Below are 26,491 nucleotides of genomic sequence, written 5' to 3'. Positions count from 1 at the left end.
TTATCCATATTGTTGCATGCACCAGTATCTCATTCCTTTTCGTGGTAACATAATATTCCACTGTATGGATTTTACTCTTGTTTATCATCATTTGGACTTTTGGATTGTTACTATTAATGATCTAAACATTCATGTACAAGTTTTGTATAGACATATTTTCATTTATCTTGTACATTTCACTTCAGTTCAGACATTTGCCTAGTTGAATTGCTGCCTCATATGATAACTCTATCTTTGGTTACATGAGAAGCTGCCAGACCATTTTCCACAGTGGCTGTACCATTGTTCTTTCCCACTAGTAATGTATGAGGTTCTAGTTTTTCTCCGTCCTAACAGATAACCTGGTGTTCATCAGACTTTTTCATTATAGCCATCCTACCGGGTGCAGAATGGAATCTTATTGGGGGTTGATTATCATTTCCTTGCTGATGTTTACTGGCCATTTGATATTGTCCTTGAAAAAAATGTCTAGTCAGATCCTCTGCTTAAATTTTAATTGGCTTATCTTTTTCATTAGTGCAATTTAAGATTTCTTTATATATTCTGGATACAAACCCCTTATCGGATTGTTTTGCAGTTATTTTCTTGCATTCCATGAGATTTTTTTCACTGTCTTGTTCATGTCCCTTGAAGCACAAAGCTTTTTAGTTTTAATGAAGTCCAATTTATGTTTTCTTTCATTGCTTATGCTTTTAATATCTTGTCCAAAAAGCCATTGCCAAATCTGAGATCATACTTAGCTGTTTTCTTCTAACACTTTATGGTTTTCATTAAGACTTTGATCCATTTAAGTTCATTTTTATGTATTATTCAAACTGAAGGTTGAACTCCATTCTTTTGCATGTGACTATCTAGTTGTTCCAGCACCATTTGTTGAGGAGACTGTTCTTTCCCCATTGAATAATCTTGGCAGTCTTGAAAATCAGTTGACGTGGTTTTGTTTTCTGAACTCCTTCTCTTTTATGTATCTATATGTCTGTCCTTACGCCAGTACCACACTCTCTTGATTAATTGCTTTGAGGCAAGTTTTAAAATCAGTTCTATTTTGTTCTGTTTTGGCATTTCTAGATCTGTTGAAATTCAGTCTGGACTTTAGAATCAGCTTATCAGTTTCTAGAAGTCAGCAAGAATTCTGATAGGGATTGTATCAAATCTGTAGATCAATTTGGGAGTATTGCCATTTTAAGATTAATTCTTCCAGTCTATGAACACGGGGTGTTTTTCCATTTATTTAAATTATCCTTAATTTCTTTTAACAATGTAATTTTCAAAATATATGTTTTATGCTTCTTAAACTTTTTCCTAAGTATTTTTATAAATATTGAGGCTATTGGAATTGTTTACTTAATTTCATTTCAGATTATTCATTGTAAATGCACAGAAATAGTTGATTTTTGTGTACTGATCTTCTATCTTGCAGACTTGCAGAACTCACTTATTAGCTGATAGTTGTTTACACATTTCTTAGGATTTTCTCTCTTTTTTTTTGCCTTTTCTAGGGCCGCTCCCACGGCATATGGAGGTTCCCAGGCTAGGGGTCCAATTGGAGCTATAGCCACCGGCCTACGCCACAGCCACATTGACGTGGGATCCAAGCCGTGTCTGCGAGCTACACCACAGCTCACGGCAACACCAGATCCTTAACCCACTGAGCAAGGCCAGGGATCGAACCTGCAACCTCATGGTTCCTAGTCGGGTTCGTTAACCACTGTGCCACGACGGGAACTCCAGGATTTTCTATATACAACATCATGTCATCTGTGAAAATGTGCAGTCTTAATATAACGGCCCCCCCCAATGACTCTGGCAAACTCCCAGAAATATGAGTTCTACAGATCAATACCAGAGTCTGTGAAGATTATGAATCTCTATTCTGTACACCTTTCCTCCTTACTCTCAAATTATTCCTTCTCAAAGTTAGGCCTCATTTGAAATTTTTTATGATAAAGAAGGAAGGACAAGTTGCATACCCCAAAGTCTTAAAAGTCAATAAAAAAGGGTCAATAAAGGTATCCCCCCTTATTTCTAATAATAATATTCAGATATTGCCATGCTGATATTAACATGTCTCACAAACACTTCTGTTTATAAGATAAATTCTTGGAAAAGTCAAAATTGTTTATGCCACTCGTACTTTGGAAAAAATAGACATAGAACATTATTATTATTCTTTATTATTCTTTTAGAACACTCTTATTACCAGGCTACTGCTTCCGATGGGGGCAGAGCTTCTGGCTCCTTCTTTAACCTCCCTGGGGGAGGAAACTGAGCCCAATGAGCACTGTGGGAAAAGTCATCAGTTACATGATATCAAGAGGATTTCAGATCCATGAAAAGGACCTTGACCAGGGTCACTGTCAGAACAGACAGGGACAGGAATTCAGTATTGGTGAAGTAGCTGACATGAGCAAAAAACATCTGTAAAATTTAATTTCTAGTATTTATTTTTTCTTATAAAATATAAAATCATCAACTTTTTTCATAAAATTATTGAGAAAAATGTAATAATCCCACTATTCAGAAATAATCAGCAATTTGGTTTATATCCTTCCAGGTTATTTCTATGAAATATACACAGAAATATAGTAATAACAACAACATCCTTCTTAGACATTATGTCACACATTCTAAGCATTCTATATGGATAAACTCATTTCCTCCTCACAACATCCTATGAGAAAGGTGGTGATGTTATCCCTATACAGCTATATGTAAAGGGAAGCATACTATATGTAGCCTCTCTTTTTAAAATTTAATATATCAGTGGACATATCTGTGCCAAGAAACAAAAATCCCTATTATCCTTTTTGGTATCCTCATAGTATTTTGCTATATGGATATATTAGTTTATTTAACCAGTCCTCATTGATGGATATCTAGATTATTTTTGCAATTATAGGTCTCATTGCATCATTAAACATCAGCTTTTTTGCCTCAGTTATTCTTTTGAGATAAATTACTAGAAATGGCATTTCTGATTCAAAGAGCATATACACTTTCAATTTGGATAAATTTAAACTTCCTTCCACAAAGTTCCAACTAGTTTACATTTCTACAGAACCTCACATGAGCACTCCAATGTAAGTGATGAAATAGTATAGTATTTTTAATAACAGCCAGTATGATAGGTAAAAATACCATCTTAATTTGCAGTTACTACTCTTGAGGCAGAATATTTTTTCATATATTTAATGACATTTTATTTCTTCTTTAGTAAATTATACTTTTCCTTAGCCTATATTTTTACTGAGTGTTGGCATTTTTCTTATTTGTAAAAAAAAAACCTTTATATTGAGATTAACCTGTTATACTAAAGAGATCCCATGTTGTTGCTTATATTATGAAAGTCTTATTTTTACTGTCAGACCTGTTGGTCTTCTCCCTTTTGATTTCTGCCCTGTTACCATGCTTAGAAAGGAGTTTTTATCCCTAAGATCATATAATTATTTGCTCATATTTTCCTCTAGTATTTGTATGATTTTGTAAAATATTTTAAGTACTTTATTTTATGCAGTTGTATTTTGCATATGGTATGAGGTAGATGTCTAACTTTATTATCTTCAAAGGAATAAAAATTTCTCTTGACATCATTTACTGAATAGCCTCTACACTGTAGAGCTGTCATGTCCCCCTTATTTCCCAAAATGTTAACTTTTTATGACTTGTTAAATATTTTGCTTGCTAATCAAACAGGACTAAATTAGATGGAGGCTCTAATGTTACTATAAGGAACATTATCCTTAACTGGTTAATGACTTAACTGGTTTACATCTTGAGGAATAAAAATAGCTAACTTGTGTTGAGTACTTACTCTAAGCCAGTTACCATAATACACTTTTTCTTGGATTACATTTAATCCTTAAGGCAAAACCTATGATGTTTCTACTGTTGTTATTCCCATTGTACAGATGAGGAAAATGAACAGACAAGTTAGTATTAGGTGATTTGTTTCAGTCTTGTTTTGAACCCAAGTTTGTCTTAATCCACAGCCTTTTTTTTTTTTTTTTTTTTTTTTTTTTTTTGTCTCTTCTAGGGCTGCACCCACGGCACATGGAAGTTCCCAGGCTAGGGGTCAAATCAGAGCTGTAGCCGCAGGCCTTTGCCAGAGCCACAGCAACACAGGATCCAAGCCACATCTGCGACCTACACCACAGTTCACAGCAATGCTGGATCCTTAACCCATTGAGCGAGGCCAGGGATCGAATCTGCAACCTCATGGTTCCTAGTCTGATTTGTTAACCACTGAACCACGACAGGGGCTCCGAGAGCCCACATTTTTATCTACTATTTCTGCTTTGCAAAATATTTGTCAGTGAAAAGAAAATTTCATATTAGCTCCCCCATCCCCAACCAGTAGTAATAATGAAGTGTGTACCCAAGTGGCCTTCTAGTCATATAAAATAGAGGGGAAAAAGTAACTCATTAATGCTTGTGTCCCCTGATCATACTGACACATTCCATATAAGCAGATTACATGAGGTAACTGAAAAGCTCTATTTATTTGAAAAAAATTATTTCTAAATATGATTGAATCCTTGAAAGTCCACCTCACTGGTGACTCACATTTTATTTCAAAAACATAATACTTTCATAAAGTTGTCCTTTCTTATACCAGTTGTCCTCTAGTTCTTCTGTTTCTTGCTAGCATTTTCCTCCTCTCTGCCCATTTTCCAATGTTTATGAAATTCTAACTAGTGGGAAAAAAAAGTATTTGAAATTCTAGTTAGTGGGAAAAAAAAGTATTAACTGGTGGTTTTCCCTCCACACTGTGCTCAAGTATGTATCTCTCCTGTGATAATCTTAAGGCATCATGGCTCTTGGGTCAAAAATTCTAATTCTAGGATACTAGCATAACAAATGCCACTGATTCTCCATCACTGCTGTTGATGGAAAAATAGTATAAAAAATTAACAAGGCCATTCCCATCTTAAATAGGTATATAGTTTTTATCAAGAAATGAAAGGTCAAATCATCAAGGATTAAACCGAAGTATCACAAAACTTGAGAGTGATTTTTCCTTCACCTACCAAGCAGTAAATGATAGCCATTTATTGATTAAAGATACTTCTTAAAATACTTTTTATCAGTAATTGAAACTGAATTTTTGAGGAAAATGCTGACCACTGTCTTGTAAAATTGAGAGTGTAGGAGTTCCTGTTGTGGTTCAGCAAGTTAAGGAAGGATCCGACATTGTCTCTCTGAGGATGCAGATTCAGTCTCCAGCCTAGCTCAGTAGGCTAAGGATCCAGTGTTGCTACAAGCTGTGAAGAAGGTCGCAGATGCAGCTCAGATCTGGTGCTGCTGGGCTGTGGCGTAGGCCAGCAGCTGTAGCTCCAGTTCGACCCCTAGCCCAGGAACTTCCTTCCATATGCTGCAGGTGCAGCTGCAAAAAGAAAAAAATTTTAAAAGAAAACACAATGAGAGTGTAATAGATTCTCTTATCAGAGGATACAGATAAACAAAAGATAGCATTCTTCAGTGACAGGCGTATCTACATACTTTTCAGGGCTTACTTATCAGCTAAGGGAAACAGAACTCCTATAAAATGCTGTTGTTAAAAAACTGTTAGTTCAAAGATGACATCATGTTCAGAGATTCTGGGCATCAGGAATTTAATGACTATATTCAAATATTTGAAAAATATTTTAAATTATTTTGAATTTTTTGCATAGTCCCCAAAGTTACCACAGTGGAATAGATTTGAATTAAGCCTACACCTACAAATTTAGGTGTAATAAGGCTATAAATATTTGTATTTCACTAGTTATTAACTAGTGTGACTAGTTATTAACTATTAAAGACCTAAAATGTCCATTTGTAAAATTATTTAAAAATAGGATTAACACCCAAATTACTTGCGTGATATAGCTTTAATCCCTCACTTTCTAGGTTGCCAGCTATCTTAGGAAGGCTGACAAGTAAGAGAAGTCCCGGACCTAGTCAAAAGCCATTCCACCTCTAAAGTATTCCTGGGTATCTAGGTATTCCTTGCATAGAATCCAAAATTGTATCTTGGCATAATGCTGTTTAGTAGTTGCTGGTCCAGTATACCAGAGCCTTCTGTGAAGTAACAGTAAAGGTTATTGTCAGTCATAGTTAGGGCTCTTATCCCAGAGCCCAGTCTTTGTAGTTAAACCAACATACATGCTTGGCATACCAAAACAGATACTGTCAACTACAGATCTATTTCCACTAAGTAGCAAGCGGGACTTGTTTATGTGCCCTTAAATAGTTTTCTATTCTTTAAGAATGGAGATGGAGAGGGGAAAAAAAAAAATCACAGGACACTAAAGGATATCTACATGACTATTTTCTAAGGTGCAGGACTACTCCTTTCTGGGTGCCTAACACAGGAGAGCAGGAATGAAGGAAAATGGGTATGTATGTATTTATTTATTTGGCTGCACCTCAACATATGGAAATTCCTGGGGCCAGGGATTGAACCCATGCCACAGCAGTGACCCCAGTCACTGCAGTAACGACACCAGATCCTTAACCCACTGAACCACAAGGCAAGTCCAGAAAACGGTTATTTGACTATTACTGTCTTCTAGCCTAATCCACCTTGTCTAATCTTGCCCCTTTCAGGACAGTGCTTGAGTATTTTCTATAATATTCTTATTCTGCTCAGTTCTTTCTACATTAATGCTGATTTTTTTCTATTCTGACAAGAGATCAGATAATTAACAAAAGGGTAAGATCCTTTTTATTGAAAACTTGTCCAGTTTGTATACTTTCCTTGCCTGATTATCTCACCCCTGCTTAGATCACCATGCACATCTTTATTTATTCTCTTTGCTCAAGATCTGACCTCTGTTCACTAAATTGTCCTCATGCTCGTAGTTTACCTGCAGTTTATTTGTGAAGGAAATGATTGATTCCAAGGAGAACCACACAATACAATGAGCAAGAGCTATAACCTCAGAGACCGAGGTCCAAGTCTCAGTGTTCTAGCTGTGAGCAACACTTGGCAAGTCATGTATCCGTAAACTGGAAAGCTCTATGCAGATATATCAATAGTGAGAATATTGGGAGTTCCCACTGTGGTGCAGCGGAAACAAATCTGACTAGTATCCATGAGGACGCAGGTTCGATCACTGGCTTTGCTCAGTGGGGCCAGGATCTGCTGTTGCTGCAGCTGTGGTATACCAGCAGCTACGCTCTGATTTGACCCCTAGCCTGGGAACTAACACATGCCACAGGTGTGGCCCTAAAAAGCAAAAAAAAAAAAAAAAAAAAAAGTGGGAATGTCATTATTACCAAGTAATCTCTTTGTGGTTAGAGAATACTACTTGTATGTTACATACAGTCAGAAATATGAATGGGATGGAATTCTTGTCTACAAAACATTCTTTTAAACATCAGTTATAGTTGCTAAAGTAACAGCTTCAGAACTGAACTGCGTTATTTTAATATTTATAGGCCCTTGGCAACAGAGTACGACATATAGTTCAGTTAGATCTTTTTTTTAAAATCATAAATTGCTAAGTAATACAAGAACTGATTTAAAAAGGGAAGTAAATGGTGAGTTAGGAAATATTTTGTATAATTTGAAAGTCTTGCTGCAGAGGGTCTTTGCAACTATTTTTATCTCTGTTATCTTTTCTACATCGTCTGTCCTGTGAAAAAACAGATACCTCTGTTTTTCATAAAATGCCAAGACTAGTAAGGAATAAATTTACTATAGTCATGAAGCAATTTATATTATTGTTTAAATTCAAATATTTGGTTTCTTTTAGACAATATTTTCAGAATTTATCACCATCGAAATGTTATTTCATGGCAAAGCTTTAGAGGTCTACACTTCTGCCTACCAAAATATACAGAAGATTGATGAAGAAGAAGATTTAGAGGTAGGAAGTGTGTGTGTGTGTGTGTGTGTGTCTGTCTGTCTGTCTGTCTGTCTGTCTGTCTTTTTAGGGCTGCACCGCAGCATATGGACGATCCCAGGCTAGGGGTCAAATTAGAGCTGCAGCTGTCAGCCTACGCCACAGCTATACTAGATCCGAGCTGTGTCTGCAACCTACAGCACAGCTCCCAGCAATGCCAGGATCCTTAACCCACTGAGCAAAGCCAGGGATTGAACCCACATCTTCATGGATGTGGGTTCAATCCCTGGTGTGTCAGGTGTGTTACCACTGAGCCACCCTGGAACTCCAGGATTATGTCTTTGTAACCTCACTTCTTCTATCAATACAGAAATGTTTAAAAGAGAACACTAGCTTGGGTGAAAAAATTAAATTAGAACACTATAATGGTTTAGATGTTATTGTATACAATTACGAGTAGCTGAACTTTAATGACTTTATGTTTAACTTTTCAAATTAACCATGGTAGAGTTCCAAGAGTTAATTTAATAACTAGAAAAATATAATAGAAGTAAAACCATTACATGAAATAGTATATCATTTTGACTAATGACATAAGTCACTTATGTATGCTAAAAATAACATTTATTAGTTTGAGCTACCATTTGAGTGTTTATGCCATACACAACACCCAAAGCCTTACATGCATTTTCTCACTCACTCCTCACAAAATCCTATGAGGTATCATGCTCATTTTACAGCTAAAGAAACAGGTTTAGAAGTTTTAAGTAACTTAACTTGGGCATAGCCACTTAGCTAGTAAACAGCAGAATCTGGCTTATAACTAGTTTTGTGTGACTTAATCAGTAAGCTATGAAATAAATGTAGGTTTGTATATAGGCTTGCTCGGTACTGGTAATTAAAAAGATAGTATATAACTATTCAGGTTTTACAATGCAACCAGTCCCATAAAAAAAAAAAATACAGTATGCTGTGAGTGTTTATGTGATGGAGGATTCTAAATAGTCTAGAGAATTAAAGAATGTTATCTTAATCCAAAGTTTGAGGGAAGATGAGTAGGATACCTGGCAACAATCGTCAGGCATAGAGTACAGATAGATAAACACAGGTCCTGAGGTGTAATGAACTGCAGGCATAAGCAATCACTGTGATGCCATACAGAAGTCGTGGATAGGAGAGGAGAGCAGGTTGGGCAGAGTTGTGTGGGACTGACCAGCAGGGGTAAAATTACATCAAACAGATACCAAGAAGAGGAAGGACCCTTTAAATACAAGGTTCCTTGGAAACAAGTAGAGAAAACATGTAGAGAGGAACAGAGAAATAACTTGCTGTTCTTAGGTAGTAGTCCTTACTCTATGAGAACTGCTGACTGAAGCAGCAGCTAATTTTTTGCATCTATTTATATCAGAAATCATCTTACCTGATTTGCTCTTCACATAAAAAGTATGGTCAGGCCAATTTTCCCCTTCAAAAGATCATCTCTGTGCATTCAGTTCAGAGCATATTCAGATCTTGAGACTCACTCCTAGAAGAGATCTTGGACCATATTGGAAAATGCATTATTGCCAGTAAATTAATATCCCTGTAAATCTGTTGTTTTGCAGTAAGAGATTAGTTTTAATATTTAATTGGTTTAGACATTATCCCAAGGGTTGTATATGATCTTCCATTTCCCACTTTCAACTTTATTTTTGCTAGAAAAGCCTAAAAAAAGGAATGTCGTTCTAGCAAAAATATATTTCTTCCAAGTACTAGTAGATTGAGTCATCCATCCAGTTGTGATATCATACCAGGATGCCAGGTTCTATGTCTGGCACCATAATATAATTGGGTCCTCAGTAACCTATTAAATAACCTAATTAGCATGCTTGCATTGCCCTAAAACACAAGTCTTACCTCTTGTGTTAGGTTCCATCCCTTGATTCCATTTGTGTCTGACCTGAACTTAAAGATTTAACGAAAAAGGTAGAGACATCCCCTACCTTGAGTCTCCTTTTTCCAAAACATTCAAATTAAGTTCATGTTAACATCATTCATTTACCAGGTTAGTGTCTTAAGGTGGAAAGAGTTGCAAAGATAAAACAAGGCTTCTTGCTGTAGAGGAACTTAAAACTAGTTGTGGAAACAGATATGTAATTACAAAACAGATAAAAGCTGTACTGAGGATTTGAACATGAGGTGCTACTAACTAGAGAACAGGGGAAAGCAGAAAAAAGATGGCATTTGACTTGGCGCTTGAAGAATGAGTAAGTATGCTGGAATTCCAGGCTAAGGAACCAACATTTCAAAGACACAGTGTAACATGTTCTGCATATAAGTATATAAGCTAGAAGTGACGTATAATTGGTATGTTTGGGTAATTATAAGCCTCGAATGTCACCTAAGGCATTTAGACTCTCAGTCGTCAGCCACCACAAAGATTTTTGGTAGCAAAAATTATATTTTGGTCTGTAGTCTGCTACCCCCAAGTAAGCTAAAGATGTGTAGACTCAATAAATTAAAATAGAAGTAGCTCTATTTTAAATATAAGAATGCCCAGGTTTCTAGCTTGGTCTTGCCTATGGTAATGTCTTTCATTAAAAAGGTGAATCTAGAGCTACACTGTCCAGTATAGAATAGCCAGTAGGCATATTTGGCTATTTAAGGTTAAATTATAATTAAAAATTCAGTGCTTCAGTGACAAACATTTCCAGGGCTCAGGAGCCACATGTGGCTTTTTTGGACAGCACAGAAAACAGCAAGCATTCCATCATCTCAGAAAATTCTATGCATAGTGCTGTCTAGGAGAACAGAAGTGAGGAACATAAATATGGCTGTCAGAAGAGAGTATGCTGGGTGTTGGTGGAAGGGTAGCCATCAACACTGTAGATAAGATCTGTCACAGAAAAAGGAAAGGTGGCCTAAGGGAAATCCTTTAAAAAATATTTCAGGTGCAAACAGTAGGAAAGGAGATGTGAAGAAATAGAGGACAGCTAGCACATGAAGAGTGTAAGTGATGGCATACATGGAAAAGAAGTCAGTTGAAGATGAAGCCAAAAAGACAACTTTGGCAAGATAAACGGCAAGCGCAATTTCAGTGGAAGAGGAAAGCCTGATTGTAGTTTGCTGACAAATGGAAATGACATAAAATGTTTTGAGAAGTTTTTTAAAGAGTAAAGTTAGGAGTTCCTGTTGTGGCTCAGTGGTTAACGAATCCGACTAGGAACCATGAAACTACGGGTTCAATCCCTGGCCTCACTTATTGGGTTAAGGATCTGGCGTTGCTGTCAGAGGCTGCTTGGATCCCGTGTGGCCATGGCTATGGCACAGGCCAGCGGCCACAGCTCTGATCAGACCCCTAGCCTGGGAACCTCCATATGCCATCGGTGCGGCCCTAGAAAAGACAAAGAGTAAAGTTATACCTTGAAGTAATTTTTTTTTTTACATGGCTCTTAATCTTATTTGCTGGGAGAGGAAACCTGTGAAGAAAGCAAGCTTTTATTTGTTGAAGTTTTGGCTAATTGGAAAATCCACCTTGGAGAGAATCAGAATGATATTTGCTTTAAAAAAAAGGAAAAAGATGGGGTGAAGAGTTGAGGGAAAGGGGAGGGAATATGAAGAAACAACATCTGAAAGACTTGGCTTCTCTATGTTACAGAATGGTAGAAGAAGAAAAGACAGCTTTTAGATAGATAAAAGTTTAAAAGCATGTAATATTTGGAACTACTGTTTTAAGGAAAAAGAACTGACAAGCAATAAATGGCATTCCAGATCCTAGTGAGATTGGAATCCATAAATTAAAGTGGCTTCATTTACTCTTCTGTAATGCACTGTCACACCATTTCAGTGAAGTTAGGAGTTCCCATTGTGGCTCAGTGGTTAATGAACCCGTCTAGCATCCTTGAGGATGCAGGTTCGATCCCTGGCCTGGCTCAGTGGGTTAAGGATCCCGCGTTGCCATGAGCTGTGGTGTAGGTGGCAGACTTGGCTCAGATCCCACATTGCTGTGGCTCTAGCATAGGCCAGCAGCTACAGTTCCGATTCAGCCCCTGGCCTTGGAACCTCCTTATGCTGTGGGTACAGCCCTGAAAAAGACAAAGAAAAGTATTGCTGTGAAGTTAAACTGGTTAGGAATTGAGAATAGGTAGAACAGAAAGAATCAGAAATATGACTTACAGTCTCCCCATTGGCTTTCATATTCTTTGAAGGTCAGAACTTTTCATGCTCCCCCTGCAAGAGCTCTCAAGTGACTGTTTTCAGGAATGATTATCTTACATTAGAATTTTTTAGCTTTCGTCTTCCTGACTTAAAATATTTTTGTATTTTGTTTTAAACTTATGATTAATAAATGAAACTTTGTCTCCGGCATGGGGAGGAGGAAGTTGCTTTAAAAAATTCTTAACTAAGGGGAACTTGTGACTTTCTAGATTTCCATTGTTTAGTATCTAGTTTATAACATTGTTTTATCATTGCAACAGGTTTTCCGAAATTCTCTGTGTCCACCAGATTATTCATCTCGTTTAGATATCGTAAGAGCAAATTCAAAGTCACCTCTTCAGAGATCACTGTCAACTAAGTGTGTATCTGGAACAGGACAGGTAAGCTAAAAACCGTAATAGTTTGAACTGCCACTTTAGAATTGGTTCATTACTAAAAATGTTTCCCTTAAGTCATTTGACTTCTTAAAATTTACCCTCTGCCTCATACATAAAATGATGTAAGATTGTACTAGGTGAGGCTGTTATTTCTTACACTATATTACTCTCTAAAGCAGAACTCTTGAGAACAGAGGTGGAAGGGATGAAGAGGCCAACTTAGATTAGTTCTCTGGTATAATATGAAGAGCACAAATTCTGAAAGCAAATTGCTAAGGGTTTAAATCCCATTATTAATGGCTTACTGAAATTATACCTAAAAAGGGCTTTTGTTGAACATTATCATAGATCCAGAAGCACATATCTTTAAGTAAAGCATCTTTTCTTCTATATTCAGAAAGCCTGAGTTACCTGGTATCTAGATCAACGGTCAACCACCTTTTTCTCTAAGGGGCCACACAGAAAATACCAGATTTTGTGGGCCCATAAGCTCTCCGCCCCAGCCAAGAGCAGCGATAAACAATACATTAACAAATCAGTATGTTGTAATAAAATTTTAAAGATAAAAAGGAAGTAAACAGCTATAGCGTGCCAATTCCTGATTTAAAGAGCTATGGCCTTTTTCACGTCTAGCCTTTAGATTTTAAAATTTTCAAAATGAAACTTTCACGTAAATTTAACCCAATCAGTACCTTCTATTTTCATTTGATTCTCCTCTAACACTTATTTACTGCTTTTTATTTACGCATCTCTCCCCATAGCCAAATTATATAATTCCAGCACTAAGTGCCTTGCACATAAGTTCCATAATCTAGTATTACAGTACAAAGTTTTGGTTGACTGTTTACATCTAATGATTTCATTTAAGTTAGCCAAGATCTGTGAGCACTTTAAAACACCTAATCCCAGAGTTTCTTGACCTCAGCACTATTAACTTTGAGCCAGGTAATTTCGTAGTAAGGGGTGGATACCACCCTGTGCATTGTACAGATGTTGAGCAGTATCCCTAGCCCCTACATACAAGATGCCAGTAACACACACACACACACACACACACACACACACACACACACACACACACACACACACACACACACACACACACACACACACACACACACACACACACACACAGTTGTGGCAATCAACAGTGTCTCCAGACATTGCCAAATGTTCTGTGGGAGGTGGAATCACCCTCAGAAAAGTCTGAAGCAAGATGATCCAAGTGGCAACAGTCAGGACTTAAATTAACATCATGTGAATTCAGATTCTCAACTTATCCCACGTAAATCACACTATTTTTCAAGTTTAATATTTGAGTTGTCTAGTTGAAATACTGTTTTTGCCATCCCTTTGATGATTTTCTGATACCTCTTTTTGTAACCTAAAAGTTGTTTAAAATATTTCTATATCCATTTAATTCCAGTCAGATATTTCAGTACATAAACATTACTAAAGTAGTGGTATCCAACTGGAATCAAATGATTAGTTATACATTTTTATTCAGAAAATAATAAGTGAATGAAAACATTTTGTGACTGTTTTCAAACCTTAAAATATATTAATTTGTAGGAAATTTTCATTGCTAAAATTGCTTATGGACATTTTCTCGAATATTTGTTTCATGTGTCCTTCTCTAACAGGGCACATTAAAAAGATACCAAGCATGTAAAAATATTTTTAAATTAGTTAATTTAAAAACATTAACTTTTTTTAACAGGTATCCACCTGTCGACTAAAAAAAGATCAACAAACAGAAGATGATGATGATGAAGAGGATGAAGACTTAGACATTACCGAAGAAGAAAATTAATTTTCTTATGTAAACTTTGCATTTCCATTTTCATCTTAAATGACTTGATATCCAGAATTACTCAACTGTAAAACTTTATACTGGCTTGATACATTAAACCTCAAGATGAAATCCTACCAGAAACAGAGAAGTTATTAAAGGAAATTTATGCTAACCAAAAATGATGGTTTTAAAGAATATTACACACTAGTTATTTCAACATTCTATCTAGCAGCACATGATCTTTTTGTATAGGTTCCTTTTTTTTTTTTTTTTTTTTTTTTTTTTTTGCTTTTTAGGGCTGCACCTGGGCTAGAGGTCGAATCAAAGCTACAGCTGGCAGCCTACACCACAGCCACAGCAATTCCAGATCCAAGCTTCATCTGTGACCTACACCACAGCTCACAGCAATGCTGGATCCTTAACCCACCAAGCAAGGCCATGGATTGAATCTGCATCTTCATGGATCCTAGTCAGAATCCTTAACCGCTGAGCCACGAAGGGAACTCCAGCTTCCATTTTTTTAAAAAACAGTATGTATTCAGAAGTATTTCATATTGATGCACTATACCTAGCTGAGGTTGCAACAGTTAGGTAGATAACAAAAAACAAAGATCCAACAATTCCACTTGCTTCTTTTAGCTTACGATACCATGCTTTCAACACCAGAAAAAGGGTCCTCAGATAGTTATTCTAATGAAATACAAATTCTATTCCATAAAGCTCTAAACGAAGACAAGTTTTTCTTTTTTTTTTTTACTTCTGCTACAACCTGAAGTTTCATCATTTGATATGTAAATTTAGTTTTCAACAAGTGTAATCGTTCTTGAAAAACAGTAATGGAACAGTAAGATATCAGTGTTTTACTACTATACACAAAGTATAAATTTTAGCTTTAAAAAGCAACATTCAGCCTGATTCTCACTTTAAAATGAAACCACTGTCATACTAAATAAAGCATTACACATGGCACTCCAACTTTTGGAAAGCTGTGAATCTAAAGGAATGTTGCCTTGAAAAAACATCATGGAAACCCATAAATCGCTAAAAATTCTATGAAAATTTTATCAAACTACTATCTGATCAATAAGAGTATATAGTCACATTCTTATTCCTGAAAACATAAAACAATTTAATCAGAGCCTTTCAGTATGTCTGATGCTTTTATTTGTATGGGAATTGTACTTTTATTTCATAGATGCTGGTCAGGCATATAAAAATTAAGACAATTTATAAAACCATTTGGGATTACCGCAAAAAAGCAATTATTCTTAACAGAAAAATAAAGACTCTCTAGAAAGCTTTTGTGACTTTGTTATTCATGGTTCTGTTAACAAAGCAGCACTTCCTGAAAACAGTCCTAAGTGATAAGATAAAATTACTTGACTACTTTTAAATAAAATATTCAAATTATTTTAAAACTAAATAAATTGATATTCTTAAGAAACTGAGGATATCACTATTTTTATTTTTCTCAGTATTTAATCCTGGTGTTGTGGCTGGGAAAAGAAAAATTCCCCTTGCTGCATGTGATAGTAGCTCGCTTCTCTTGGAATCAGTTGCCCTATTTGTAAAGTTAAAACAGTGCCTGATGTGTAAAGCAATGAGCAAATAATTCTGACATAAAACATATGCTCTACTTCAAAAAAATATTCTAAGGACAAAGAAATATTAATACCTTCAACTTAACATTAAACTTTAAACCAGACATAGGCTGGCAAACTTCTTAAGGGGCTACACAATAAATATTTTTCTAATTTGTGAGCTGAGACAAAATTAAGGCTATTAAGATACTTCTGTAACCACATTTAAAAATGTAAAAACCTCTGGAGTTCCCATCGTGGCTCAGCAGAAACAAACCCGACTAGCTAGCATCCATGAGGATGCAGGTTCGATCCCTAGCCTGCCTCAGTGGGTTAAGGATCCAGCATTGCCACGAGCTATGGTGTAGGCCAGCGGCCAGCTCTGATTCAACCCCTAGCCTGGGAACCTCAATATGCTGCAGGCTCAGCCCTAAAAAGACCCCCCCCCCCAAAAAAAGTAAAAACTTCTTTAGCTTCCTTGCAAAAAAGCAACCAACCTGACTAGTTGGCTACAGGACTCCATTTCCTATCTTCAGAGTAGGTTTATTAGGGTTATTGGGACTAAGTGACACAGTTAATCATATACAATTAAAGATCATATAGTCTCTGTTACAGCTCAATAAATGTTAGCTAACATTTAAATACAAAGAGAGAGGCAATGGGGTCACTGCTTAAGACACATGTGCCTATAAGCCAGTGCTCTTTACAGGGTTCTCAGCAAGTGATGTGGGCACTACTAATATAGTGATTCTTACCTATCTCTTGCTTATGGGATTATGTTTACTTCTAGACATGATCTGTATTTTTCAGATAACTTCGAGACAAAAATGTTTGGCTTTAAGATAACTAAAATGCCACTGGGTATTAAACTAGAGAACCAGTATGCCACTAGTATACCTGATCTATCTAGTATTGGCAAACAAAACTGGCTGTGAGAATCATTGAAGCTGGGCAGTGGGTACAGGAGGAATTAGTACACCATTCTCTTTTATGTGATTGAAGTTGGTGGTATGCTGGTAAACTGGCTCTCTGGGGTGGAAAGTCCTGATTTTCTGTATTTACCAGTTTCCATGGTATAACTACTCCTATCAAAGCCAATATATTAACCCATCACTGAAGGCAGAGTTGGGAAGAGATGAGCAAAAGGGCTCGCAAGCCTAAGTCAGCTTTCTATAATAATCTTATTTTCAAAAGTTAAAAAATACATTAAACTGAAGAGAGTAAAATTATTCATATCAATCCATTAACTTTACAATCGAAATACAAAGCCTGTGTTTACCATTGTGTTAGCCTCTAATCTACCATCACCGGTCCCACCCTAACCTAGACTGAAAAGCAGTTCCATATTAAGTGTTACTTTAAGCTTCATTTTAGCATTTATTGATATTTTAGAAGCATTTTTAAGTCTCCCAATAACATTCCTCAAGAAATCTGATCAAATAAGTCAATCTATATAATCTTTGAGCATTTGAAATTATCATTTCTTCCTACTGTCATTCTCCCAGCTGCTAATAAGTATACTAGTTTCAAGAGCCATACTGATGTGCTTTTCTGAACCAAATTTACCAGTTTATTCATTCTACTAGCAAGCAGGATATTCACCATAATTAAAAACACAGAAACTTTGGTTGACTTTTCTTAGACTTCATTAAATAACTAATGATTAATCCAAAATACTTAAGTACTAACTGGCTAAGTATTCTACATCTGCAATACTTTACTATTAAATGACTAAATTACTGTAAATAAATTCAAGTTTTAATCTTATTTGATCAATGTGGGAAATATCTCACAGATGTGAGGAAATTTTGTTTTATGTAAACTATAAAAGGCCAAAGTCAAATCATGTTTAATAAAATGGACAATTTTAAATTAGAAGCCAATATATAATGTTAAGTTTCCCAGGGAAGCCCTGGATATATAACTCTGTCTTCTATTAACAATGTTTGGGCATACTCATTTTATCTGTAGGTAAGAAAATATTCTTTACTCTTGAAAATATTTTTAGTACAGTATTACTAAAATTAAAAATACCATTTAACAAAGTTAGTAGGCCAAAGTATTAAGAGCATGAACTGAAGTCAGTAGTCTGCCTGGGTGGAAACTGGTTCCAAGATTTACTAGCTATGACTTTAGGCAAGTTACTTAAACTCTTTAAATTTCATTATCTCATTTGTGAAGTAAATACTCTCAGCTTCTTAGGGAATATTGACATTATGCATGTAAAGCACTTACACTGCCTATCACATGGTAAGTTCCTGATGTTAGCATTAATATTATTTTGCTACAGAAAATCAAATCCAGTGTTCGCAAAATGTTTACACTAAATGTCAAATATCAAAGAAGTCAAAATTCAGTCTCACAGAAGTCGTTAAGTTTTAATCATTGACTCTTTGAATAGTTTTGAAATTAAGAAATGAAAACCTAATAAAAATTACAAATTACATGAATCATCAGTAAGTTCTTCCAAGAAACACAAACTATATCCATTTATCAGATTCTTCCCAGCATAAGCCTGAAAGTCCTTTTGTACCTATAATTACTTTTTTAAGTATTTTGAGTAAATCTTACCAATTTGGCTGATGAGATGTTGGAAGAAACCAGAATTATACATAGCACTCTACACTATTATCACATAATGTTTGGTCCCTATTATAAATATTGTTTAATGTAGCTGATGGAAACCATCACAAAAGGAGCTGTAATTCTCTTCCCTCTTTATACAAATACAAGTTAATTAGTTGGTCTATTTAGTTGCAAGTTTTATTTTTATAAATCTTTGAAAGTTATGAACATGAAAACTTTAAGAATTTGCTAAGTTTTTTACATAAGTAAACTTCAAGTTCACAGTCTGTCCATTTTGAACTACTTATGATTAATGAGAGGCTTATTAACACAGTAATGTCTCAGACAAGGAAAAGGGCACTAAGTCTGCAGGCAATTAGCAATGAAAATGCTAACCCTGAACAATCAGTCACTGACCACTTCTTTATACAGTTTGAATAAAAATGTAAACTACAGAATGAAAACAAAAGTGGATATAAAACTTATCTTCCCCAAATACAGTTCTACTTTATACAAGTCTTGACGTTTACTTATGACATCAACAAAAATTAATGCACTCAGGGAATTAGTTCTCTCCACTGTGAAAAAAAAAAAATGAGCATTTTAATTTAAAGTTAGAAAAAGTGAATGGAAATTTGCAAGCAAAAGAAGACCAGATTCACATTCTACTATTTACATTTGTTCTATTCACAGTCAAAATTTAAATGTTTCATGAGACAATTAAAAATCAACACTTTAAAAAAACATAAATGCATTTTACGGCATCAATACTGTGGGGAGGTAACTGAATTTAGAAATGCTTTCTAAAGCAAAATTAACTTAACTTTCCGGGGGCCAACTGGCCTATCATTCAAATCTTTAATAGCAGCCATAGCTTCATTGTAGTTTATCATGGCAACAATGGCTTCCCCTGTAGGTAGTCCTTGCTCATTATACTGTATTGAAACTGAGTCAGGTATGACTCTATAACCATGGAAAAAGTCTAGAATTTCATTAACATTAGCTTTAAATGGAAGATTCATTATCTTAATGGGTATTACTCTACCTGAATTACAATTTAGTTTCGGATCAGGCATAAATCTCCCCTCAGGAAAACTTCCCATATTACGCTTTCCAAAATCAAACTTGCCACCTTCTGGGCGACCAAAATTCACAAAAGGGCGATGACTTCTGAAATCATCAGGGGGGCTCCTAAACTGCTCACCAGAAAGTCTAAAATTGTCGGGAAGTCTAGGGTCCTCCTCCGGAGCTTCCCTGAGGTCTTCCTCTGGGAGCCGCCTGAAGTCCTCATCAGAAGGGCATCTAAAATCTTCCTCCTGGGGACTCCTGAAGTCCTCATCAGGAGGGTGCCCAAAGTCTTCATTGGGAGGGCCCCTGAAATCTTCATCCAGTGGGTGCCTAAAATCTTCCTCTCGGGGGCGCCTAAAATGCTCCTGGGGTGGCCGCCTGAAATGCTCCTGAGGCGGCCGTCTGAAATGCTCCTGAGGCGGCCGTCGGAAATGCTCCTGGGGCGGCCGGCGGAAATGCTCCTGAGGCGGTCGACGGAAGTGCTCTGGCGGTGGCCGGCGTAAGTGCTCCGGTGGCGGCCGCCGGAAGTGCTCCGGAGGTGGCCGCCGGAAGTCATCCTCTGGAGAATGCCTGAAATCTTCCTCAGGAGACCGCCGGAAGTCCTCCTCGTGGGGCCGTCGGAAGTCTTCCTCTGGAAGTCTCCTGAAATCCTCCTCAGGGGGCCGCCTAAAGTCTTCCTCAGGTGGTCTCCTCCATTCTCCTGGGGGAGGCCGTCTGAAGTCTTCCTCGGGAGGCCGCCTCCAATCCTCCTCAGGTGGCCGTCTGAAGTCTCCCTCAGGGGGCCGCCTCCAGTCTTCCTCAGGTGGTCTCCTGAAGTCATCCTTGGGAGGCCGTCTGAAATCCTCTTCTGGTGGCCGCCTCCAGTCCTCCTCCCGAGGGTACCGGAAATCCTCCTCTCGAGGGTACCTGAAGTCCTCTTCCCAAGGACGCCTGAAGTCATCCTCAGGTGGTCGCCTGAAATGTTCCTCCCGAAGGCGCCTAAAGTCTTCCGGAGAGCGCCTGAAATCCTCTGGGGAATGCCTAAAGTCTCCTGGAGGGCGCCTATCAGGCAGTCGGAAATCCCCCTGGGAATGCTTGAAACTGTCCAGTTGCCTCAAGTCCTCTTGCTGATGCCTTAAGTTTTCAGAAGGGCCAACTGAGTATACCGGTAGATCATTTGAATCAAATGAATGGAAATGATCATCTCTATCACACGACTGTGAATGGTCATGTATTCTCTCACTGGACACTAAAGAAAAATCTACACCAAACTCCTGCATTTGTACCTCAGATATAAGCCTTAACAAAACCTCTGTCCCCAAGAATCTTCGACGATTTAAACGTTCAGCTTTCATGGCCTGTTCTTCTGATTTGAATTTCACCAATGCTTCTCCCAGACCAATTCCTTTGTCATCATAAAGCAAGTAAATATCATCCTCAGCAAGAGAAAAGTCTGCAAAGAACTTCTGCACTTCAACTTTTGTAACATCGAATGGAAAATTTCTTATATATATGCACAGTTTCTGGCCAGAGTAGCCTTCTTGAGAGTATTTTTGTGAAATGTGTCCAAGCTTCTCTTTCTCTATTGAGGCTGGTCTTTTCTTTTCATAACACTCAATGAACTTCAGCATCTGTTTTCTAGAAACTGGATCGATATGAACCGGGCGATATTGTAAAACAGTTTTATGTAAACCTAGAGCAGTATTATAGTCTTTCAGAGTCTTGAACATCACAAAGGCATATCTTGTTCTTCTTTCATCTTTATATAAAAATCTAATCTGTTCATTAGTCAAATCAGTATCTCTAAAGAAATTTCTTAAATCTCTTTTGTTAATACTTAGGGACAGATTTTTTAAGTGAACATAAAATCCAAGAGGAGAACGAGAACGTGTCCTTCTGGGAGATTTTGAATGAGATCGTTTCCGAAAATGTCTATCATTAATTCCTCTTGGTTGAGAATGTTCTTCAGTCCTCATAGGAATGTCATCCTCCTTCATTGCATTACCACCAAACTCAATCCACTGTTGTTCTGAGCCTTGCATTACTTCTATAAATCTTGAACCCATAAAACTTCTATGACATTTAAGACCTCCTGAAGCATCAATACATGAAGCAAATTTTACTATGGCATCACCATTATTTCGGCCATCATGATGCTTTAAGAAAATTACTCCATCCACACACAAACCAGAGAAAAAGACACGTACATCATCTTCATTTACTAAGTAAGGCAAACCTCGCAGAAACAAGTAAGGATTTTCAGCTTTCAATGGCCGTGTCTTTCTTGGCCTTAAATCACCATGTCCTGTACCATTAGTATGAAACCCAGCATCTTGATTAATTGGAGAGCCATATCCAGAATTACTTGCTTCTTCTTTAAGCGCCTCAACAAAATTAGATAAGCTGCCAACCCCTGGTGCCCCAGATCCTGGTCGATCTCTTCCCATGCGATCAGTTCTTTTCATTTCTATAGTCTTCTGCATTTCTGCCTTACTACTAAGAAAGAGCTCTACAGATGAATCCTTGATAAACCCTCCTGAACGACTTATGGCACGTCTTGCATCTTCATCTGTTGCAAAAATAATAAAAGCCTCCCCAACTTCCCCTCCAATTATATGCACTCCTCCATCAGGAATAGTCAATCCCGTGAAGAAGTGACGAATATCCACAGGCCCCGCAATAAAAGGAAGCCCCAGTAAACGGATGACTACAGCCATGCTGAGCTCAAACCACAGCAATAATGACCTGCAGACAGAAAGGTACACATAATAGCAAGTCTTATTTTTGAAGTACCTAATCCCAAACTAACTTTAATAATTACTTGGTTCCTACCTTCCTCAGCATTTATAAATGAAAAAAAAAAAGATGAGTCACAGAGATATTGAATGTATCTAATTCTTAAAAAAAAAAGAATAAACTTTTTCCCAACTAAACATACAAATAAACCAGCTACTTTGAAGAAACATTTCACCTATCCTATAAACTATGAGCATCAAAAATATCAAATCTTCTTTGTAAGTCTGCCAAGTGCTACTTCACAACAAGACCAAACTATCTTCAGATTTATCTTCTATGAAACATGAGAGAGCTTTAAGGATTAAACACTTTTACCAACCACAAAGAATTTTATATACTTAGAAAAGCCATCTATGGTCAGTATATAATTTCTGTTCATGATAATAAAATGCCTACCACTAGTGCATCATTGGCCAGATATAAAGTACAGAAGCCACCTGTACCTAGATGTACTATTCTACTTTACATTTTTTGTCAAGCCTCTGTGAAAAGCCTTAAGCTCTGGATATCTTACCTTTTTTTATTTCTTGGAGACCTGTTAATTCTGTAAAAGCAACTTAACTGTGGAAAGAAAATGAAATATAATTAATCCTTGGACCCTGCAATCGATCTTAAACAACGCCAGATTAGGATATTCACTACAGAATTACCTATTAAAGGTGAAACAATATAAGGAACCACAACTAAGGGCATTATAAAATGGTTGTTTTTGTTCCAAAGGGAAATTAATCATCCTTCAGCAAAAAGGAAGTACAAATTCCAAGCAGATATCTGCAAATTAAAAAACAAACAAAAAAAAACCCTGAAAATTTAACAATCAGTCCTTGATTGGAAAAGGCAAAAGGAAAAAGGTAATGAAAATATTATATATTTTGACTGGATTTTGGGTACATAGGTATATAAATTTATCAAGGCTAAATGAATAATATCTTGTAAAGTCTGTGCATTTCACTGTATATACATTTCATATCCACTTAAAAAAAAAAAGACAACTGTTCTACAAGTAAAATGACATTTTAAAAACACCAAAAATTCCCCACCAAACATCTATCATCACTTCCACCCATGAAAAGACAAAACATCTAACTCATTATGTCCAACTCTCCTGTAAATCTCCTACCTTTCATAAGACCAAATGAACAAAACACTAATGTTTCAAATTCAAAAACCAATTTTTAAAGCAATAAATCCAAACCAATGGCTACCATTTGGATACAATTTTAAGTTCTACATATACGTCCCACACTTTCAAGCATGGACCCAAATTTCCTGATTCCATTATAATTAAGACAAATAGTAAAGTATCCCTAAAAACAAAACTCTCAACTAATACTACTCTTTATCTTAAGCTCACCTGTTATTCCTCATCTTAAATTCCTAATACAATTACTATTAAAATTCATCTGAAGCCAAACACAAAATGTGCAGATAAACACAGAATCTTATTATGCTAGTAAGCATATTACTTTCCAAACAACTGTTCTGCATTCTGAGGAAACCCAAATGACAAAGTAAAAAGTAAAAATATAATAAAAATACATTGATTTGGAATATTTGGGGGTATCAGTATTAACTACTGAAAAATCTCAATTTAATATTTCCTTAAGGAAATTTACATCTAATACTTACAGAGATACCAAACTAACAATATTTACTGTAGATTTTTTTAAAGACCTGCTAAGTTAATAATTATAAATTTGTTATTAATGTGCAAATAAATGTTTTAATTCACTTAAGTACCACTCTTCCACAAAGTGGTGTCTGAAAACATGGTCTTTAAGTCCACAAGGTTTATTTTGCTTTGAAAAAGGTCCATAGATTAAACTTCTTAAACTATAAGGTCAACTAACAATCAAATTAACTGGCACATTTTACACATCAGAATTATCAATACCAAATTGATAATTAAAATATTAATGGGTTCCTGCTGTGGCACAGCAAGTTAAAGATCTGGCACTGTCTCTGCAGGAGCATGGGTTTGACTCCTGGCTGGTGCAGTGGGTTAAGGATCCAGTGTTGCCGCAGGTGCTCAGATTTGATCCATGGTTAAAGATCATATGCAGTGGGTGCAGCCAAAAAAAAATGTATTAATGAAGTTTACTGTTAAAATATCTGCACATTACATGTGTGGGGGCAGGAGACATATGGGAAATCTCTGTACCTTCCACTCAGTATTAATGTGAACCCGAAAAACTGTTATGAAAAAGTGTCTGTTAGAGAAAAAAATCTGAAAGTTATTAAAAAAAAAAAAAAAAAGCTTAGTTTCTTCAGCAAACCAACATCTACAACATTTTTAACAGAAACTGTAAATGGCTTCTGGAATAGCTGTCCACATTAAAGTCCCAAGACTCCTTCCTACACAAAATAAGCTACTCCTTTTTTACCTTTAAAGTATTTTTAGAAAGCAGTGTAATAAACATTTTATCCCTCTTAAACTTTTTAAAAAAATTTAAAAGGGAACATAAATATACCTACAAGAAAAGCTGAGGTCCTTTCAAAGAATACTTATTGTTTGTCAAAGTAAAAAAAAAAAAAAAAAAAAACAGTCTGGTAATTTATCCTAATTTAAAAACAGTATTTTAACTAAGTAGTTCCATGAGTACAAATTAATAAATTCCAATTCGACTATATAAAAACTGTCTTCTAATTTTCCACAGTTAAATATAATTATTGCTTAAACTTTTTTGCCCTTGAAATAGTAATGTACCATTTATCCCTCTACAAAACAAAAACAAAAAAAAAACACCTAGGAGACTACCTATAAGAGACCAGCTCTCAAAATGAGCACCTTTCCTGTGGTTCCCATAGATATTTCCTTAAGCAACCCGAAAAATTCTATTTTTGGAGCATTACACACACAAAAAAGCAAAACACAACAATACTCTACAGTACTCTGCACCTACATTTTTCTACTTATAAATGCAATAAAAGTATTTTCGTGACTGTGTTAAAGACTGATCCGTAAGAACTTTCAACCTATGAAAAAAGTGGGTCCTTAAAAGCTCAATTAAGGGCAAGTCGCTGAAATTACCAAGCTCATTTTAAATTATTTTGCTGATTTCATCCCACCATTCATCCCACTCGATCACGATTATCACAAACAACAGGAAACGTGCATCTAATTAAGCCTGAGGGCAAAGGGAGGAATGCTAAATTTAAATAGATATTATCTCAGATCCATTTATTTTAACTAGAGAACAGCAAGTCATTTTCCAGACACGGTGAAGGAGAGAAAACTGCCACTATTTCTTAAAAAAAGTTACGATGAAGCACATTCCAATTCTAAATGCATGAGTTTCCCCTGCAGAATAAAATCTACCGCGGTCCACAAAGATTCTTTATGACGATATGCCTTTTTTATCCTTTTATAATGCAGATGGTTAAAATAAAAATCAAAGGCATGACGACACAGAGCCAAAGTCCCCAGTAGGAACCGTAAGTGAAGACGAATCCACACGGCACAGGTTTTCCCATAACATCCATCATCCTCAAGGGGGGGGGGGTCCTCCGAAGGCATTGCTTCTATAGCCCAAAGCCTTTGTCCATACTCCCAGGGGTCAGAGCTTCCTTCTTTCGCGCCAAGCCAAAGTTTCTACGTGGGATCCGATGCTGTCGCCAGACCTTCAGCCAAAATCAGCCTTCAAATTAACCTGGACCGCCCAACCTCCGTGCCTTTCCGTTACACCGTCCCAAGGGCAAACATTCCACCCTAACTCTCCAGAGGGTGAACTGCTCCCACACCTAACTCAAACACTCTGGCCCCTCTCAAGCCTAATGAGCTGGGCCTTCAGCGCTTTTCTGCCACCACTGACTACGATGACATAGCAAAGAAAAAAATACCTATGAAATCCTTCGAGATCTTCACTCTCGTGCCGACTGGTAAGTGCAAACACAACACCACATGGAGGCTGTCGGGGGAGTCGGTGTTTAGCAAGGAAAGAGGGTGCCCTAACGGCAGAAGCTACGCTAGTTCCTGGCGCCGCCCCGCCTTTCCCTGTGCTTCCGTCCCTGCCGCCAACCCCTCCCCGCCCCCGACGCCCCAAGGGTAACTGCTTCGCACTTGGCAGTAAACACACACCGCTGCTGCCGAATCAGAACCACAAGGCTGGGGACGGGGAGCACTCCTCGTCGAAGCTGCCTCCCCAAAACAGGTAGAGCCCTCAGTGAGCCTAGAAGAAGATGGCGCCCACTCTCCCCTCCGCTCCGGACAAACGGACGTACAGTTTGTCTGCCCATGCGCTCTCCAGGCGTAACCCACCACCCCGGCGCCCCGGCCACGTTTGCGCACGCGCTCTGACGCTCGCT

At 37.0% G+C, this 26,491-nt stretch overlaps 2 protein-coding genes across 13 annotated transcripts in view; one reads left to right on the top strand and one right to left on the bottom strand.

Annotated features, from left to right (window-relative positions):
- FAM92A (family with sequence similarity 92 member A) overlaps positions 1 to 15,500 on the top strand; it is a 27,635-nt gene extending 12,135 nt beyond the window's left edge. The window contains exons 7-9 of one of the 2 annotated variants that reach the window (XM_005662973.3): positions 7,740 to 7,853; positions 12,287 to 12,406; positions 14,124 to 15,500. In XM_005662973.3, the coding sequence (XP_005663030.1) occupies positions 7,740 to 7,853; positions 12,287 to 12,406; positions 14,124 to 14,216 (327 nt within the window). In that variant the 3' untranslated portion in view covers positions 14,217 to 15,500. The remainder of the gene's footprint in view (positions 1 to 7,739; positions 7,854 to 12,286; positions 12,407 to 14,123) is intronic. The other variant, XM_013996613.2, reaches the window with a different exon arrangement.
- On the bottom strand, positions 2,157 to 26,491 carry RBM12B (RNA binding motif protein 12B). 11 transcript variants are annotated; one of them, XR_001308131.2, is made up of 4 exons: positions 26,027 to 26,400; positions 22,701 to 22,747; positions 9,250 to 9,365; positions 2,157 to 2,354 (listed from the first exon to the last, which is right to left on the bottom strand). XR_001308131.2 is itself a non-coding variant. In XM_005662972.3 (4 exons), the coding sequence occupies exon 4, from the start codon at positions 22,105 to 22,107 to the stop codon at positions 19,147 to 19,149; it is 2,961 nt and encodes a 986-aa protein (XP_005663029.1). In that variant the 5' UTR covers positions 22,108 to 22,135; positions 22,701 to 22,747; positions 26,027 to 26,094; positions 26,265 to 26,401; the 3' UTR covers positions 14,642 to 19,146. The 11 variants fall into 11 exon arrangements, 7 of the variants coding, with proteins under 7 accessions (XP_005663029.1, XP_003125614.1, XP_013852065.1 ...); XM_005662972.3 differs by lacking the exons at positions 2,157 to 2,354; positions 9,250 to 9,365 and adding an exon at positions 14,642 to 22,135 and having other exon boundaries at positions 26,027 to 26,094; positions 26,265 to 26,401; XR_002343217.1 differs by lacking the exon at positions 2,157 to 2,354 and having other exon boundaries at positions 8,043 to 9,365; positions 22,701 to 22,957.

The sequence above is a fragment of the Sus scrofa genome, chromosome 4 (assembly GCF_000003025.6).
Source record: "Sus scrofa isolate TJ Tabasco breed Duroc chromosome 4, Sscrofa11.1, whole genome shotgun sequence".
Taxonomy (NCBI): Eukaryota; Metazoa; Chordata; class Mammalia; order Artiodactyla; family Suidae; genus Sus; species Sus scrofa.
The sequence above is the reverse complement of the archived record's forward strand: the minus strand, read 5'-3'. Positions and strand labels throughout refer to the sequence as shown.

Excerpts from the sequence above, each read along its gene's own strand:
- RBM12B (XM_013996610.2), bottom strand. Across the intron at positions 22,136-22,700 it reads TCTCCAAGAAATAAAAAAAG|GTCATTATTGCTGTGGTTTG; the intron begins GTAAGATATCCA and ends TTCTGTCTGCAG.